Source organism: Carcharhinus amblyrhynchos, unplaced genomic scaffold, assembly GCF_965287045.1.
Source record: "Carcharhinus amblyrhynchos unplaced genomic scaffold, sCarAmb.v2.hapA scaffold_69, whole genome shotgun sequence".
Classification (NCBI taxonomy): domain Eukaryota; kingdom Metazoa; phylum Chordata; class Chondrichthyes; order Carcharhiniformes; family Carcharhinidae; genus Carcharhinus; species Carcharhinus amblyrhynchos.
Genome location: NW_027649809.1, coordinates 232,219 through 251,356, shown reverse-complemented (window position 1 = coordinate 251,356; position 19,138 = coordinate 232,219). Strand labels below are relative to the sequence as shown.

General features: G+C 48.0%; 1 protein-coding gene across 2 annotated transcripts in view; it reads left to right on the top strand.

Annotated features, from left to right (window-relative positions):
- Positions 1 to 3,507: 3,507 nt before the first annotated feature.
- Positions 3,508 to 19,138, top strand: part of ap1s1 (adaptor related protein complex 1 subunit sigma 1) — a 48,643-nt gene continuing 33,012 nt past the window's right edge. The window contains exon 1 of one of the 2 annotated variants that reach the window (XM_080182573.1): positions 3,508 to 3,612. In XM_080182573.1, the coding sequence (XP_080038699.1) occupies positions 3,610 to 3,612 (3 nt within the window). In that variant the 5' untranslated portion in view covers positions 3,508 to 3,609. Of the gene's footprint in view, positions 3,613 to 13,961; positions 14,046 to 19,138 lie in introns of those variants that run through there. The other variant, XM_080182574.1, reaches the window with a different exon arrangement.

Sequence of the window (19,138 nt, the reverse complement as noted above, 5' to 3'; positions counted from 1 at the left end):
TCTGGATCCTAAATTGAACCTCAAGTGTTCTATCTTATTCATTTGCGTCACAAGTAGGTTTACATTCACACTGCAATGAGGTTACTATGAAAATCACCCTAGTCGCCACAATCTGTTTCCTTTTCGGCTAACGCTGAGGGAGAATTTAGCACGGCCAATGCACCCTAACCAGCATGTCTTTCAGAGTGTGGGAGGAAACCAGAGCACCCGGAGGAAAACCCACGCAGACGCGGGGAGAATGTGCAGACTCCACACACACAATGACCCAAACTGGGAATCGAACCCAGGTCCCTGGCGCTGTGAAGCAGCAATGCTAACCACTGCATCACTATGCCGCCTCTTTATCCAGTTGTCCTGGTACATGGATCAGAAACAGTACGCAGGTAGTGGGTATAGTGTGAATGATTAGGAAGGCAAGAGGCATTCATTACAAGGGAAATGGAACAGAAAATTAAGGATGCTTTACTGTAGCTAAGAGTGTTGGTGAGACCACATTTGATTTGATCTATTGTTGTCATGTATCGAGATACAGTAAAAATTATTGTTTCTTGCGCGCTATACAAAGCATACCATTCATAGAGTACATGGGGAGAAGGATTTGATTTATTATTGTCACGTGTATTGGGATACAGTGAAAAGTATTGTTTCTTGCGTGCCATAGAGACAAAGCATACCGTTCATAGAGTACATAGGGGAGAAGGAAAAGAGAGAGAGAGAGTGCAGAATGTTGTGTCACAATCATAGCTAGGATGCAGAGAAAGATCAACTTAATGCGAGGTAGGTCCATTCAAAAGTCTGACAGCAGCAGGGAAGAAGCTGTTCTTGAGTTGGTTGGTACGTGACCTCAGACTTTTGAATCTTTTTCCCGACAGAAGGAGGTGGAAGAGAGAATGTCTGGGTTGGGGGGGGGGGGGGGGGGGGGAGGAGGGGGGTCCTTGATTATGCTGGGTCCTTTTCCCCTGAGGCAGCAGGAAGTGTAGACAGAGTCAGAGTCAGTGGATGGGAGGCTGGTTTGAGTGATGGACTGGGCTACATTCACCAAGCTTTGTAGTTTCTCGAGGTCTTGTGCAGAGCAGGAGGCCATACCAAGCTGTGATACGACTGGAAAGGGTGCTTCCTACGGTGTAACTGTAAAAATTGCTGAGAGTCGGAGCGCACATGCTGAATTTCCTTTGCCTCCTGAGAAAGTGGAAGCTTTGATGCGTTTTCTTAAATACAGCGTGGGTCTTTTCTGCACCCTCTCCACTGCCTTCACGTCCTTCTTTAAGGTTGGTCTCCAGAGTTGGGAATGGGAAGCGTAGACGGAGTTAATGGACGGGAGGCTTGTTTGCCTGATGGACTGGGCTACAAGGCTCACAATCCTTTGTCATGTTAAAGTGGTGACCCTGGGCGGATGGGTGGGAGAGAGAGAGAGAGAGAGAGAGAGAGGAGCAAAGGCAGAATGACATCTTGGGTCGACAGTGGCAGGACCCAGCGGCATTCCTATCACAGGGGCTTGCAAAATCTGTCTCCCACGTTCTCCGCTGGCACATCATGTTGACAAGAACAGCTTCGCGATAGGGTTCAGGCATTCAGAACTATTTTTTTCTCTCGTTGTCAAGGGAATATGTGAGATGCATGAGAAACAGCCAGTGAAAAGGCAGATGCATCCAAGTAGCAACACAGCCTTCCAAGTGACTACATGGCAAGTGAATGCTGTGAATCAATGTATCTTGAGACAGCTTGCTCCAAGGCAAGGGCCATCACTATTTGTTCCAATGAAAAGTACACATCTGGCACATTGAAAATCGCTCAGAAAGTGCTGGCAGAACTCTCCTGTTTTTTTTGCAGATTTCTTGTTTAAATTATGAACCTCGTCTCAATGGTTTGTCAGCCCAACCCAGCATGTTGGGACTGTGCCACCTCGCTGGCGAATAGGTTTCAGCCTCTATCACCGGGTTATAGAATCAATGGAGCATAGAAAGAGGCCAATCGGACCCCCACGCCAGCTTGTTCAAGCAGCTGCACGATTTGTCCCACTCTCCTTGTTCTTTCATAGAATCCCGACAGTGAAAGAGGCCATTCAGCCCATTGAGTCTGCAACAATCCCACCAGGTGCTTTCCCCATTTTTACCCTGCTAATCTCTCCAACCTACACATCGTGGGGCACTAAAGGGAAATTTAGTGTGGCCAATCTACCTAACCTTCACATCTTTTGGACGGTGGGAGGAAACTGAAGCATCTGGAGGAAACCCATGTAGACACGGGGAGAACATGCAGACCGCACGCACAGAGTGATTTAAGCCGGGAAGTGAACCTGGCTCCCTGGCGCTATGAGGCAGCAGTGCTAACCCACTGTGTCACCATGCCACCCTAGTCAACAAGGGGATTGGCCATGCCAAATTGTCCCAAAGTTGTGCAGGTTCGGTGAATTTGTCACGCTAAGTGGCCCCATGGTGTCTTAAAATGTGCAGGTTAGGTGGATTGGCCATGTTAGATTGCCCCTTGGTGTCCAAAGATGTGTAACTTCACGGGGTTAATATGTAGGTTTAGGAAATGGGCAAGACTTGGTGGGCTGAATGGCCTTCTTCAGCACTGTAAGGATTCTATGATGAGTCTTCAATATAGCTTTGAAGTGAATAAATGTTCAGGAGAGGAACTGAAATGTAAAACAAGGCGCAGGATACGATTTGGAGAACTAGTGTTGATGTTGAGAGATGCAGCCCCAGGATATCCTCCAGGCGAGACAGAGAGACTCATCTCCGTTGCCGAACAGAGACGAGAGAATCCGGAAAGACCCGAACGACTCGCGGAGCGTCTGAGGCACCTTCACTCCTCTGTGTCCGGAAATACCCGAATGTGGAGACCCGTCGGCCGGCGCGTGCGCGTTCGCTCTCCACCGCTTTGGGGCCGGGGATCGGAAAGACTCGAAACAAGAGGCGGCAAACGCATGCGCATTTCGCACTGCGAGCGAGATGTGCTGGACGAACCCGAAAAAGGGAAACACATGCGCATGCGCTGGGCCAAAACCCACAATCGGAAAGTGCCGAGATGCGAAAAAAGGGAAGCACGCATGCGCGTTTCCAAGCAGTGATCGGAAAGTGTCGAAGATGGCCGGCACGATCCGAAGTAGGGCGAATCACGCATGCGCATCCACAGGCAACGATCGGAAGGTGCCGAAGATAGTCGGAACGATCGGCGCAAGGGGAATCCCGCATGCGCATCGCCAGGCAGCGATCGGAAACTGTCGAAGATGGCCGGAACAAGGGGAAAAAACGCATGCGCATTCCCAAGCGCCGATCGGAAGGTGCCGAAGATGGTCAGGAAGACGCGAAATAAGGAGAATCACGCATGCGCATCGACAGGCAGAGATCGGAAGGTGCCGAGGAGGAAGGGAGAAGCGGGACGGAAAGAGCCGAAGATTGATGAGAGAGGCGCATGCACCAGCACGCCCTTTCGGGGGGGCGGGACGGAGGGAGGAGGCTGATGGCCGAGTGACAGCTCCGGCGCCGGCAGCAAGAGGAGGAGGGCAAGTTTCCTCAAAGGGAGTAGTGGGGGCGGGGGGAGGGGGGTGCAAAATAAAAACGGGCGGGGGAGAGAGAGAGACGGAGAGACAGCAGATCGCCGACAATGGTGAGTACAACCAGAATGGGGAATAGAAGGGAGGGTGAAATAATAATCAAAATGGAAATGGGAATAACCTCAGCTTGTTTCCGGCTCACCTGAACCTCAGGTGAGGGCGCGCGACGTCACCAGGTGAGCTGCTTTACCTGTCTTAAGAAAAATGGTTACTTTTCCCTCGGAGACCCCTCTTCCTTTTTTCTCTCATCCTTTTTTTTTATAGAACAACGTTTTGAGGTGGTTGTGAGTTGAGTGGTGGATTTTAATTGTTAATTCAACATGAGGGAGGGAGGGTTTTGGTCCCCTCGCCCTGATTGACAGACGGCTCAGCCAATGTCCCACGCCCGTTGGGCGTTCCTGACCAATCGGGTGCTGAGGGGTGGGCGGGACTTTACATCAGCCATGGTGGACAGATGGGGTACCCAATGGCATTCGCGTCTCGGCAATCGGCGGCCAATCGGAGGTTAGCAGGTGGGCGGGACCTTCACCCCTCCCTCAAGTTGTCCGCCCCACTTATCATTTCCCCTCTGATTGACAGGCTGTTCAGCGAATAGTCAGCGCCCCTACGCTATCAGTGACCAATCAAAGGAGGGTGGGTGGGCGGCGCACCGCATCAGTGAGGTTGTCCAACGCGCTCATGCCTGCGCCCGTTGTGATTGACTAGCGGATCGGCCAATAGCCGGCGCCCCTCGGCTGGCAGCGACCAATCAAAGGAGGAAGGTGGGCGGTGCCCTTCCGATTGAAGCCCCTGCCCGCCCTCACTGTGATTGACAAGGACAGTCACCAATAGCCAGTGCCCTTCGGCTAGCAACGACCAATCAAAAGAGGCCGGGTGGGCGGGACCCCCTAGCTCAGGTTGCCCAACGCCCCCACTGTGATTGACATGAGGAATAGCGCTCCATGTCCAGCAGGGACCAATCAAAGGATGGCTGGTGGGCGTGAACCGTTCAAGTTGTTTAACGCAGCGCACTGTGATTGACAAGGGGATCCGCCAATAGCGCGCGCTGCTTGACCAGCAACGACCAATCACAGGAGGGATGGTGGGCGGGAGCCCCTCACTCAATTTGTCCAACGCGCTCCTTCCCGCCCCCCGCTGTGATTGACAGGTAGATCCGCCAATGGTCAGTGCCACTCGAATCAGTGACCAATCAAATGTTGCCTGTGGGCGGGATTGTCCACCACCTGTGGGATTGACAGTTCCTTTGGCCAATGGCCAAAAGCCTCAGTTATAACCGCCCAATCAAGGCAGGGCCAGTGGGCGGGCCTTCGGGCGGGACTCTTCTCTGTCCTTCGAGCTCTGCTTGACAGGCAGGAGAGCCAATAGCCATTGCCCCTCGACTAACGCCGGCCAATCAATAGAGAGATGATGGGCGGGACCTTTCCCTAGCGTTGATTGACCGGTACGTTGGCCAGTGGCCAGCGTGGGCCACCATCTCCTCTGTGTCGCCACACTATGTCTGATTGACAGGCCCTGCCAACCAATGGTAAGCGTCTGTGGACAATCGTAGCCCAATTAGGTTTTAACCAGTGGGCGGGACCTTTTGAGGTCATTCATTCCAAGATGCAGAGGGATCTGGGCGTCTTGGTGCATAAGTCAGAAAAGTTTTGTTCGTCCACGGATGCAGCAAGCATTTTGGAAAGCTCGTCGAATGTTACGGTTTATCAAAAGGAGGATTGAATGCAAAAGTGGGAATTTATTGAGATGTGGAAAATAAGAGCAGGAATGGGGTATTCAACCCTTTGAACCTGTGACACGCTCATTATGATCACTGCTCATCTTCTATGTCAACGAGGAGGTGCAGTGGGTATTTTCACTTGTCTGGTACCCCTGAGCATTGCTGAGAGGACCCAGGTTCAAAATTCCCCCTCGGTGGATGATGAAATTTGAATTCAATAAAAAAATCTGGAATTTGTAGTCTAATGACAACGATGTAATGGTTGTCTTTAAAAACATATCTGGTTCAAAAATAACCTGTTATTGGAAGGAAATCTGCCATCCTTACCTGGTCTGGTGTATGTGTGATTCCAGATTTGCAGCAATGGAATTGAATGGTAGTCTCAGTAATGGCCACCATGAAACTACCATCAGTAATTGTCATCTAATTGACTTTCTTGAGAGAAGGAAATCTGCTGTCTTAACCTGGCCTGGCGTACACGAGACTCCAGACTCTTAGCAGTTCATTGCTCAGTAGCACAGAACTTGAGTATTTCTGAAAAATCAGACATTTTATAAAAGCTTTTTGTTTTGCACTCATCAGGTCAATTTGATTTGAGTTACTATTGTCACATGTATTAACATACAGAGAAAAGTATTGTTTCTTGCGGGCTATACAGACAAAACATACCGTTCATAGAGAAGGAAACGAGAGAGTGCGGAATGTAATATTACAGCTAAAGCTAGGGTGTAGAGAATCAACTTAATAGATCCATAGATTTTTGAATGGCTAGATCCACTCAACAATATGACAGCAGGAGGGAAGAAGCTGTTCTTGAGTTGATTAGTACTTGACCTCAGAAGAAGGTGGAAAAGAGAATGTCTATGGGGTGCGTGGAGTCCTTCAATTATGCTGGCTGCTTTGTCAAGGCAGCGGGAAGTGCAGACAGAGTCATTGGACAAGAGACTGGTTTGCTTTATGGATTGGGCTACATTCATGACCTTTTGTAGTTCCTTATGGTCTTGGGTTGGGCAGAGCAGGAGCCATACCAAGCTGTGATACAACCAGAAAGAATACTTTCTATTGTGCGTCTGTAGAAGTTGGTGAGAGTCGTGGGTGACATGCCAAATTTCCTTTGGCATTTTTGCAATTGAAAATTTTCAATGTAAGGAAAAAGGACCACTTCATACTGTTAAGAGAAGAGCGTGCTGATTGGCTGGAAAGTAGGCTCTGGTTGAAGCATTGCCACGGAGAATGCACCAGTTTATGTTGACTGACAGTTGTCCTGAGTTTGGGATAGGCTTGGCAGTTGACTGTCAATCACTGGTTAACTCTACATGGCAGTGTGGCTACCAATCAGAGTCTGCTTGCCAATGAATCAACACACTTTTCCCCTCAGTGTATATTTATTATTCACACCTTACGTTGGTACTCTTGCAAATTTTCCTGATTGAGTGCAGGTTGGAAATCTTTTTCACCCGTCTGATTGACTCCTAACTACCCTTTGAAATGGCCCTAGCCAACCCCTCGATCCAAGGGCAATTAGTTTAAAGTTTATTAGTGTTACAAGTAGGCTTACAGGATAGGACACTGTAGGATACAGTGAAAAGTATTGTTTCTTGCGCACTATACAGACAAAGCATGCTGTTCATAGAGCACATGGGGTGAAGGATTTGATTTGATTTATTATTGTCACATGTATTGGGATACAGTGAAAAATACTGTTTCTTGCACGCTATACAGATAGAACATACTATTCACAGGGTACATAGGGAGAGGGATTTTATTTGATTTCTTATTGTCACATGCATGGGGATACACTGAAAAATATTGTTCTTGCATGCTATACAGACAAGTTACGAAGTCTCACAACACCAGGTTGAAGTACAACAGGTTTATTTGGTATCAAGAGCTTTCGGAGCACTGCTCCTTCACAAGAGGTTATTGCAGAAGGTCAGGGGACATGGAGTTGGGGGTAGGGTGTTAGCGTGGATAGAGGACTGGTTGTCAAATAGGAGGCAGAGAGTGGGGGTCAATGGGTGCTATTCGGATTGGCGGTTGGTGACTAGTGGAGTGCCTCAGGGGTCGGTGCTGGGGCCTCAGCTATTTACCATTTATATAGATGATCTGGAGGAGGGAACCGAGTGTATGGTGTCGAAATTTGCTGATGACACCAAGATTGGTGGAAAGGCAAATTGTGCGGAGGGTGTGGAGAGTCTTCAGAAGGATCTAGATAGGCTGGGCGAATGGGCCAGGAAATGGCAAATGGAACTTAATGTTGGCAAGTGCGAGGTGGTACACTTTGGTAGGAATAATGGTAGGAAGGATTATTACTTACGTGGAGGAAAAACTGCAGCAGGCGACGGTGCAGAGGGACCTCGGGGTCCTTGTGCATGAGTCGCAAAAACCCAGCTTGCAGGTGCAGCAGGTGGTCAGGAAGGCGAATGGGATGCTGGCCTTCATAGCGAGGGGGATTGAATATAAAAGTAGGGAGGTCTTGCTGCGGCTATATAGGGCATTGGTGAGGCCGCAGCTGGAGTACTGTGTGCAGTTTTGGGCGCCGTACTTACGCAAGGATATTTTGGCCTTGGAGGGAGTGCAGAGGAGGTTTACTAGGCTGATGCCAGAGTTGAGGGGGTTGAGCTATGAGGAGAGGCTGAATAAACTGGGGTTGTACTCGTTAGAGTTTAGAAGAATGAGGGGAGATCTCATTGAGACGTATAAGATGATGAATGGGATGGATAGGATAGAGGTGGAGAGACTCTTCCCGCTCAAAGGACAGTAGGACTAGGGGGCACAGCCTCAAGATAAAGGGGGGGGGCGGTTTAGAACGGAGTTGAGGAGGAACTTCTTCACTCAAAGGGTGGTGAATCTCTGGAATTCTCTGCCCGTTGAAGTGGTGGAGGCTACCTCGCTAAATATTTTTAAGAAGCGGGTTGATGGGTTTTTGATAAGAGAGGGGATTAAGGGTTATGGGGAGAGGGCGGGAATGTGGAACTGAGCCACGACAGATCAGCCATGATCTTATTGAATGGCAGGGCAGGCTCGAAGGGCCAGATGGCCTACTCCTGCTCCTATTTCTTATGTTCTTATGTTCATCAGCTCTCTGAAAGCTCGTGATATCATATAAACCTGTTGGGCTTTAACCTGGTGTTGAGACTGCTTACTGTGCCCCACCCCAGTCCAACGTTGGCAACTCCACACCATCTACAGAGACAAAACATTCCATTCATAGATGGAATAGTGGAGAAGGAAAGGAGAGGGTGCAGAATGTAGGATTTGTCTCTGACACGATGAATCCAAAATTCAGGATTACTTGATCTGTAACGTAACCGTTGTACTGATGTATGCAAATATTCAAATGAGATGGAAAACCTCGGCCGCGTCTGTATGTGTGAAATATCCATGGTGCTAATTTGGAAAAGAATGCGCTGTTCTCTGAGCCTGAGCTAATATTCACTCAACGCCAGATGATCTGATAGTGAGTTCATTGTTGTTTGTGTGGGCTTAATGACTTTCGAAAATATCTCAGCAGTGACTGCACTGCAGTTGGCCAAATTAGAAACGTGGAAAAGAGGAGCAGGAGTAGGCCGTTCGGCCCCTCAGGCCTGCTCCCCTCATTCCATATGATCACGGGCTCCCTGGGCGGCACAGTGCTTAGCACTGCTGCCTCACAGGTCCAGGGACCCTGGTTCGATTCCTGGCTCGGGTCACTGTCTGTGCGGAGCCTGCACGTTCTTCCCGTGTCTGCGTGGGTTTCCTCCGGGTGCCCCGCTTAGTCTTAGAGTTTGAAAGACGTGCTGGTTAGGGTGCATTGGCCGTGCTAAATTCTCCCTCTGTGTTACCCGAACAGGCGCCGGACTGTGGCGACTGATTTTCACAATAACTTCATTGCAATGTTAATGTCAGCGTACTTGTGACACCAAAAATACAATTTAACTCTATTTTGGTACCACACTTCTGTCCCTTCCCCATACGCCCCCCCCCCCCCCCCCAATACCTTTTAGTGCCTAGAAATCTGTATTTTCTTCAGCGACTTGGTTTCCACCGTCTTCTGTGATAGAGTTTCACAGGTCCCCCACCCTCTTGAGTAAAGAAGCTTTTCGTCACCACAGTCCCATCCATTGACTCCATTTATACATCCCGCTGTCTCGGTAAAAGCAGTCAGCATAATTAAGGATCCCACGCACCCCGGACATTCTCTCTTCTGTCAGGGAAACAGATACAAAGTTCTGAGGTCACATACCAACCGACTCAAGACTCTTCCCTGATGCTGTCAGACTTTTGAATGGACCTACCTCACATTGAGTTAATCTTTCTCCACACCCTAGCTATGACTGTAACACTACATTCTGTGCTCTCTCCTTTCCTTCTCCATGAACAGTATGCTTTGTCTGTACGTCGCACAAGAAACAATACTTTTCACTGTATTCCAATACACGGAACAATAATAGCTCCAGTCGAATCTAAATGGCCTACCTCATATCCTGCGATTGTGACCTCTTGTTTCAGACCCCACCCCCAACTAAAGGAAGCAATATCTCCAAATCCAGCCTGTCAGAATTCTATGCGTTTCAATGAGAACCTCGCTCATTCCTCTAAACACCAGTGAATACAGCACTGGTTGACCTAATCTGCCAGTGGACATGGGGAGAACGTGCAAACTCAGTAAGGAATGGTAATGGCCGAGTGGTATGATCGCTAGATAATTAATCCAGAAATGCAGCTAATGTTCTGGGGGACCCGGGTTCGAATCCCGCCACGGCAGATGCTGGAATTTGAATTCAATGAAAAAAATCTGGAATTAAGAATCTACAGATGACCCATTGTCAGAAAAACCCATCTGAATCATAGAACCCTACGGTGCAGAAAGAGGCCCTTCGGCCCATTGAGTCTGCACTGAACACAATCCCACCCAGGCCCTACCCCCATATCCCTACGTATTATACCCACTAATCCCTCTAACTTACGCATCCTTGGACACTAAGGGGCAATTTCTTAGCATGGCCAATCCACCTCACCCGCACAGCTTTGGACTATAGGAGGAAACTGGAGGAAACACACGCAGACACGAGGAGAATGTGCAAACTCCACACAGACAGTGACCCGAGCTGGGAATCGAACCCAGGACCCTGGAGCTGTGCAGCAGCAGTGCTAACCACCGTGCTGCCACTGGTTCACTAATGCCTCCTTTTTAAGGAAGGGAATCTGCTGTCCTTATCTGCTCTGGCCTACATGTGACTCCAGAGCAATGGGGTTGACTCTCAACTGCCATCCAAGGGCAACTAGGAGTGGGCAATAAATGCTGGCCAGCCAGCGATGCCCATGTCCCACAAATTCATTAAAAGAAAAATCTCTTCTCCGACGACAATTCTTCCATCCCAGGAATCAGTCTGGTGTACTTGTACTGCATTTCCTCCATGTAAAGTATATCTTTGCTCCGATGGGAAGACTAAAACTGCCCACATTACTCCAGGTGTGGTCTTACCAAGGCTCTGTGCAGCGGTAGTAAGGCATCCTTGCCCCTACACTCGAATCTTCTTGTGATTAAAGAACAAGAGTGCAAGATGGCGCATTGTGAAGGAGTTATTTCAATGAATGGCAGGACAATAGTTGTTCTGTGGAACAAAGGGACCTTGGCGTGTTTGTCCACAGATCTCTGAAAGAGATCTGGAAGAGCACGTTCGCAGGGTGATGAAAATGGCATATGGGACACTTGCTTTTATCAATCATGGCAGAGGTTCCAAAAGCAGGCAAGTCATGTTGGAGTTGTATAGAACTTTGGTGAGGCCACAGTGAGACTAATGTGTCCAGCTTTGGTCCCCTTATTTGAGGAAGGATGCGGTGGCATTGGAGGCAGTTTGGAGGAGGTTCACCAGATTGATTCCAGGGATATAAGGATTGATGTACAAGGAGAAATTAAACAGTTTGGGGCTTGTACTCGCTGGAGTTCAGAAGAATGAGAGGGGATCTGATTGAGGGATATAAAATACTAAAAGGGATTGATAGAGTAAATGGAGACCAAGTATTTCCCCCTGTGCGTGGCAATCTAGAACAAGAGGTCACAGGGTATGGGTTGAGAGGTGGCAGATTTAAAACTGAGGTGAGAAGGAACTACTTCTTGCAGAGGGTGGGGTGAATTTGTGGAACTTGCTGCCCCATAGCGCGGTGGAGTCTGAATCATTAAATGGTTTCAAGAAGGAGATGGATAGATTTCTGATATAAAAACGGGTTAGAGGGAGATGGGGAAGAGGTGGGGAGGTGGATTTGAGACAAGGGAGAGATCAGCCATGATCTGATTGAGTGGCGGAGCAGGCTTGAAGAGCTGAATTTGCCCACTTCTGCTCCTAATATTTATTCTTAGTGAATAAATCCCTATGCACTGTGTGCAGTTCTGGTCGTCGCATTACAGGAAGGATGTGATTGCACTGGAGAGGGGGTGCAGAGGAGGGATTCACCAGGATGCTGAATTTAAATTATGAAGGGAGGTTGGGTAGGCTTGGGCTGTTTTCGTTTGGAGTAGAGAAGATTGAAAGGTGACCTGATCGAGGTGTGCAAGATTATGAGGGGTACGGACAGAATGGGTAGACAGCAGCTGTTCCCCTTAGTTGAAGGCTCAGTTACGAGGGGATACAAGTTAAAAGTGAGGGGTGGGAGGTTTAAAGGGGGAATTTGAGGAAAAATGTGGTGGTGGAGGCAGGTTGCCTCATATCCTTTCTTAAAAAAAAAATTACCTTGATGAGCACTTGGCACTTCGTAACATTCAAGGCAATGGGCTGAGTGCTGGTAGATGGGATTGGGTGGGAGCGCAAGTGTTTCTCATGTGTCGGTGCAGAAGGGCCTCTTCTGTGCTGTGCTGTGTTATTCAACCGTCCTATGAATAAGGGAGTTAAAAGTTATTGGGATGGGAGGACAGGGTGGGAGTTAGGGGGCAGGCAGGAAAGTGGAGTTAAGGATACAATTGGGTCAACAATGGTCGTACTGAATAGCGGGAGAGGCGCGACAGGCCAGATTTCTCCCACGGTCTCCTCGAGCCAATCTCCAGCCTGCGATGGGGAAAGTGTCCTGAAGGCCAGGACAGAAGGAAGAGTGTTTTTGATTTTTATTAGATTTATTATTGTCACATGTATTGGAACACAGTGAAAAGTACTGTTTCTTGTGCGCTATGCAGGCAAAGCATACCATTCATAGAGTACTGTAAGGAAATTTGTACTCAATATGTAAGCATGTTAGTACTTAGAGAATTTGTACTGAATACTTGTGCCTAAACTGGATATGAAATATGGAATCACGGATAGTATTAGAGTGTCTTCCTGAAATAGATTTAGGATGGGTGATAGGATGGGACTAGTAGGTTACTTCACATAATCAAGTATAGCTGATGAAATCAGTGCATGCGACCCGAATGAAAGTAAACAGCAGTTACTTGGGGAGACAATGGGTACTATACAGCTGTCCAGCTTAATATATGATTGTAACAAGCAAGAAAGAATAAAGTGAGCATGTTTTTCTTCACATTCGGCCTAAGTCAGCTAAACCACTATTGTTGTACAAGCAGAGTCGTAAAGATAAGGGCAAAGGATGTAACCACCATGGTTTCGAGAGGAAAAGAGATGTAACAATGGGTGACCAATCTCAAGCAAGGTAAATAAGGGGTTAGTACAGAAACAATGGTGGCTAAACGAGGTCGCATTGTAAAAGCGAGATAAGAATCTTGAGATATGGAGCTGAAGTGTGCATAAAAAGACTGTAAGCCGAGGGCTCTGTGGAGTGTTCCGGACCTCCCGGCTTTATTTCTCTTGTACTGGAAATAAAGTCTATTGCTTGGAGGATTACAACTCAGACTCTCTGTTTCAATCGGGTTAAATAAGTTGTCGTCTTGGGGAACCACGACAGTACGTAGGGGAGAAGGATTTGATTTATTATTGTCACATGTATTGGGATACAGTGAAAAGTATTGTTTCTTGAGTGCTATACAGACAGAGCATACCGATCATAGAGAAGGAAAGGAGAGAGAATAGAATATAGTATCACAGTCATATCTAGGTCATAGAGAAAGATCAATTTTTAATGCAAGGTAGGCCCATTCAAAAGTCTGACAGCAGTTGGGAAGAAGCTGTTCTTGAGTCGGTCGGTACGTGACCTCAGACTTTTGTATCTTTTTCCCGATGGAAGAAGGTGGAGGAGAGAATGTTCTGGGTGCGTGGGGGTCCTTGATTATGCCGGCTGCTTTTCCCGAGGCAGCGGGAAGTGTAGACAGAGTCAATGGATGGGAGGCTGGTTTGTGAGACGGATTGGGCTACATTCACGACCTTTTGTAGTTCCTTGCAGTCTTGGGCAGGGCAGAAGCCCAGACCAAGCTGTGACACAACCAGAAAGAATGCTTTCTGTGGTGCATCTGTAAAAGCTGGTGAGAGTACAAGAATTGGGAGTGCGTTGCACTTGGAAGATTACAACGTATGTTGAGGTCTGTGTACGTGGACGTGCGTAGGCCTGAAGGGCCTGCTGTGCACTTAATAATCCTACAGTTCTGAAATAACATTTTGTTAAGTGTGCTCAGGTTTGGAAAAAGGTTTTACGCCTGGCCTGCGGGTGTGAACGGATCAAATCCTTTCTATTAGCCTGGCTCCAATGATCACTTAGTTAATAACTAACATTGTCTCTTGGCACCAAGCCATGTGAAGTTTGAACCCGGGTTGAGCAGCTGGATTGAGTTATCTCCTGTCAGCCTCACTGGCTCCAGGCTGCACGTTTCTTTTCATTATTTTTTCCACTTTGCAGTGTATCGAGGTCAGTGAGCACATCTTTTCAGTAACTCCTGCTGTTCCGAAGCAATTTTTCGTAGCCTTTGGTTTTACATCGGGGGGGGTGGGGGAAGGGTGTGTTTGCCCTTGCTTGGAAAAGGGCACAGAGGGATCTGGGTGTCCTTGCACACGCATCGCAGGGAAGTCAGCGCGGTCTTCCAGCAAGTGACAGAATGACAGGCTTTATTGCAAGCGGGAGTGGAGTACAGAAGTGGGGAGGTCTTGCCGTGCAGGGCATCGGTGAGACCGCATCCGGAGTCCTGTGCACAGTTATGGTCACCTTGAGGAGGGACGGGCTTGAGGCATTTCAGAGAATGTTCACTGGACTAATTCCTGGGGTAAAGTGGCACAGTGGTTAGCACTGCTGCCTCACAGTGCCAGGGACTCCGGTTCCATCCAGGCCTCAGATGACTGTCAGTGTGGAGTTCGCATGTTCTCCCCATGTCTGTATGGGTTTCCTCCAAGTGCTCTGGTGTCCTCCCACTGTCTGAAAGACGTGCTGGTTAGGGTGCATTGGCCGTGTTAAATTCTCCCTCCGTGTTACCCAAACAGTTGCTGGAGGGTGGTGACTAGGGAGATTGTCACAGTAACTTCATTGCAGTGTTAGCGTAAGCCTCCTTGTGACACTAATTGGTCTAGGTTAGGTGGATTGGCCATGCTAAATTGCCCCACAGTGCTCAAAGATGTGTGGGTTAGGTGGATTGTCCATGCTAAATTGCCCCTTAGTGTCAGGGGAATTAGTTGTGTAAATACATAGTGTTACAGGGATAGGGCTGGGTGGGATTGTTCTTGGTGCAGGCTGGATGGGCTGAATGGCCTCCTCCCGCACTGTTGGGATTTCACGTCTTCTGACAAATGGTTGGGGTTTAAGATAATGAATGGGATGGATAGGATAGAGGTGGAGAGACTCTTCCCGCTCAAAAAAGACAGTAGGACTAGGGGGCACAGCCTCAAGATAAAGGGGAGGCGGTTTAGAACGGAGTTGAGGAGGAACTTCTTCACTCAAAGGGTGGTGAATCTCTGGAATTCTCTGCCCGTTGAAGTGGTGGAGGCTGCCTCGCTAAATATTTTTAAGAAGCGGGTTGATGGGTTCTTGATAAGAGAGGGGATTAAGGGTTATGGGGAGAGGGCGGGAAAGTGGAACTGAGCCACGACAGATCAGCCATGATCTTATTGAATGGCGGGGCAGGCTCGAAGGGCTAGATGGCCTACTCCTGCTCCTATTTCTTATGTTCTTATGTTCTTATGTTTCCTGCGTTGGGTTAACCCCAGATGGGCTGCAATGCCTTATCTTGTCAGCTTGGAGGGCCATGATTTGGATTCAGTTTGAATTTGCTTTCTCCAAAAAAACCAAGGAATGGATTTGGGTTGGTCCTGACCACTGGTTATGTAACTTCAAGAATGGTGTTTAGAAAAAAATAGGTCAGTCTGACCACCACTGAGTCTAGAAGATTGAGAGGTGATCTTGTTGAGACATATGAAGGCCTTGCCTGGCCAGATGCTTAGATGATGTCATTGGGGAACCAAGAACTAGGGGGTCACAGTTTCTAAATAGGGCACCTCCTACTTAAGATAGAGATGGACCAATGCTTTCTCTGAGGGTGGGTAGTGCTCTTTCCCCCATGGGAAGTGGAGGCTGTGTCATTCGAAGCTAAGTTAGATTTTCAATCGACAAAGGAGTTGAGGGTTGTGGGGTGGGAGTTGGCTAGGCATGACGATGGAATTAAGGCTGCAATCGGATCTTGTTAAACGGTGCAGTAGGCTCAAGGGGCTGAAAGGCCCACTCCCGATCCTGATTCTTGCGTTCTTTCCCAAACCCGGGTCATCCAAATTATTTTTGAGGTGTAGCTACCTGCAGCCATTTTGGGGTGGGCCAATGCTGGTTCATGACACTTTGCTAGCTAAAGTCTATTCCTCTCTGAAATTTTGGTTTTCCTTCTGTAAGGCAAGTGTGGTAACCTTCCCAAAGCTAAGCCGTGGTATTGCAACCCGTCGAGCCTCATTCAATTTGGAACTGTTTGTTTGCCGCGACTTGGGAACTTCAGGTGGAGAAGCTGCGGTTGTTGCCCTTTAAGCAGAGAATGTGCAGGGAAAACTTAGTAGTTTGGTTGAGGGTGACGCAGTGGCACAGCGGTCAGCACTGCTGCCTCACGGCACCAGGGACCCGGGTTCAAATCCGGCCTCGGGTGACTATCTGTCTGGAGTTTGCACATTCTCCCTGTGTCTGCGTGGGTTTCCTCCAGGTGCTCCGGTTTCCTCCCACATTCCAATGATTAGATGGATTGGCCATGCTCAATTGTCCCAAGTTGTGTAGGTTGGGTGGATTAAGGGTTATGGGGATCATGCGGGGGTTGGGGGGGGTGGGGAAAGTGTGTGGGCTTGGGTAAGATGCTAAGCTGAATGGCTTTCTTCTGCACTGTAGGGACTCTTTTATGGAGGTGTTTTGACACAGCAGATCAGGAGAAAGTGTTTCCAGTGGTGGGGGGTGGTAACCAAAAGAACACAGATTGAAGATAGTCATCAAAATAACCAGGGCTGGCTCGGTGGATGAGAATTTTTCTTTTATGTAATGATAGTGGTTGCTATAGATTTTTATGCTATAGATCTTTATGTTTAAGGGGACTGTTTTAAAGCTCAGTTTTTTCTATAGGCAGTCAGTATGTTTGGAGGAATGCAGCTCAGGCGCTGGAAAAGCGGGATAATTACTCATTTTGGCCATGTAGTGTTTAATTTTGAGAGAGCTAATGGACTTTTGTTACAAAAAGAAAAGGTCCCCTGATGTTTTTGACTGAAGGAATGTAAGGTGGATTTAGATTGACAGGGCCATGTGATAATGTGGTTAATGGGAGGAACTTTTTCCCAGAGTGGAAGAGTCAATTACTAGGGAGCATAGGTTTAAGGCGCAAAGGAAAAGATTTAAAGGAGAGGTGCGAGACAAGTCGTTTTTTTTTGCACAGAAGGTGATGGGTGCCTGGAACTCACTGCCGGGAAGGTAGTGACTTTTAAGGGATGAGTGGACAAATACATGAATAGGATGAGAATAGAGGGTTATGGTTCCTGGAAGAGTAGGGGGTTTTAGTTCAGTCAAGCAGAATAGCGGATGCAGGCTTAGAGGGCTGAAGATCCTGTTCCTGTGCTATAATTTTATTTGTTCTTTGAGCTAAGTAGGTAGTAGAGTAAAAACAGGTTTCATTTCTGTCTGGGGTTTTTTTTTAAAGACCGAGGTCTCCAAGCTACCCTTTCCACAAAATCTCTCTGAATCCTTCAAGGCTGTTTATACCCTTCAAGCAAGTATTGTTATTGTTGCTAACTTTTGGAGTCTGTAAAAGGAATGTTGCTCATTTGGAACCGAAACAGTGATAAGTTAGAAATTAGAATTGTTTATTTTCGTGTTTAAACATTGTTACGTGGGAAATATTTAAACTACTTTGTTAGTGTTATATTTAATCTCTGTTATTAGATAAAGTTTGTTTTTACTAAAAAAAAATCCACAATTTATCAGTAGAATTATTTCTGCAGTGAGGCATTTAAGCATTTCTTACATTTAAGTTTTAAAGTTTATTTATCAGTGTCACAAGTAGGCTTACATTAACACTGCAATGAAGCTACTGTGAAAATCCCTTAGTTGCCACACTCCTGGTATCTGTTTGGATAACTCTGGTCATGCAAAAATTCTCCCTCAATGCACCTAACCAGCACATCTTTAGGACTGTGGGAGGAAACAGGAGCACCCGGAGGAAACCCACGCAGACACACGGGGGAGAGAGTGTACACTCTGCACAGACGGTGACCTAAGCTGGAAACTGAACCTGGGTCCCTGGCACTGAGGTAGCTGCCCTTAAGGGGGAGGCAGTGGAAGCAGATATGATAGTGATTTTTAAGGGGCATCTTGGCAAATACGCGAATCGGATGGGGATAGAGGGATATGGTCCCCAGAAGGGTAGGGGGTTTTAGTTCAGTCGGGCAGCATGGTCGGTGCAGGTTTGGAGAGCTGAAGGGCCTGTTCCTTTTCTTTGCTTTTTATTTAAGTTTATCTATTAACACTGCAATGAAGTTGCTGTGAAAATCCCCTAGTTGCCACACTCTGGCATCTGTTTGGGTAACAGTGAGGGAGAGTTTAGCACGGCCAATGCACCCTCACCAGCATGGACTGTGGGAAGATACCGGAGCACCCAGAGGAAACCCACGCGGACACAGGGAGAACATGCAGACTCTGCACAGACAGTGACCCGAGCCGGGAATCGAACCCGGGTCCCTGGCACCGTGAGGCAGCAGTGCTAACCCACTGTGCCACAAACAGAAAAGCCTTGGGCTCCGTAATGTAATTTGAGATTGTGGTTCAGGGACCCTAACGTTTGACAGTGTGGGATTGATAACACTGAGTGCGGTGCCTGAATGGCGCTGGAAGCAAATTGAAGAGTGACCTTCAGAAAGAGATTGGATCATCACTCAAAGAGAAGAATCGCAAGTTGAAGAGGAGAGGATGAGAGTAAGAATCGCAGAATTGTTACGACCCAGAAGGCAGCCCTTCAGCCCATCCTGTCTGTACCAGCTTTCCAAGTGAGCATTATGACATCTCCAGCCCTTTTCCCCTAAATCTCTGCACATTGTTTCTATCCAAGTCATCATCTTGTGCCCTCTCGAATGCCCCCATTAAACCTGCCTCCACTATACTTCCAGCCAGTGCGTTCCACGGTACGGTTGGGCGGCGCAGTGGGTTAGCACTGCTGCTTCACAGCTCCAGGGTCCTGGGTTCGATTCCTGGCTCGGGTCACTGTCTGTGTGGAGTTTGCACATTCTCCTCGTGTCTGCGTGGGTTTCCTCCGATTTTACTCCCACAGTCCATGTGCGGGTTAAGTTGATTGGCCATGCTAAGAAATTGCCCCTTTAGTGTCCTGGGATGCGTAGGTTAGAGGGATTAGCGGGTAAAATGTGTAGAGATATGGGGGTAGAGCCTGGGTGGGACTGTGGCCAGTGCAGACACGATGGGCTGAAGGGCCTCTTTCTGCACTGTAGGATTCTATGTTCTATGTTCCAGACCCCAACCACTCACTGTGTAATTATGCTCACATCCCATTT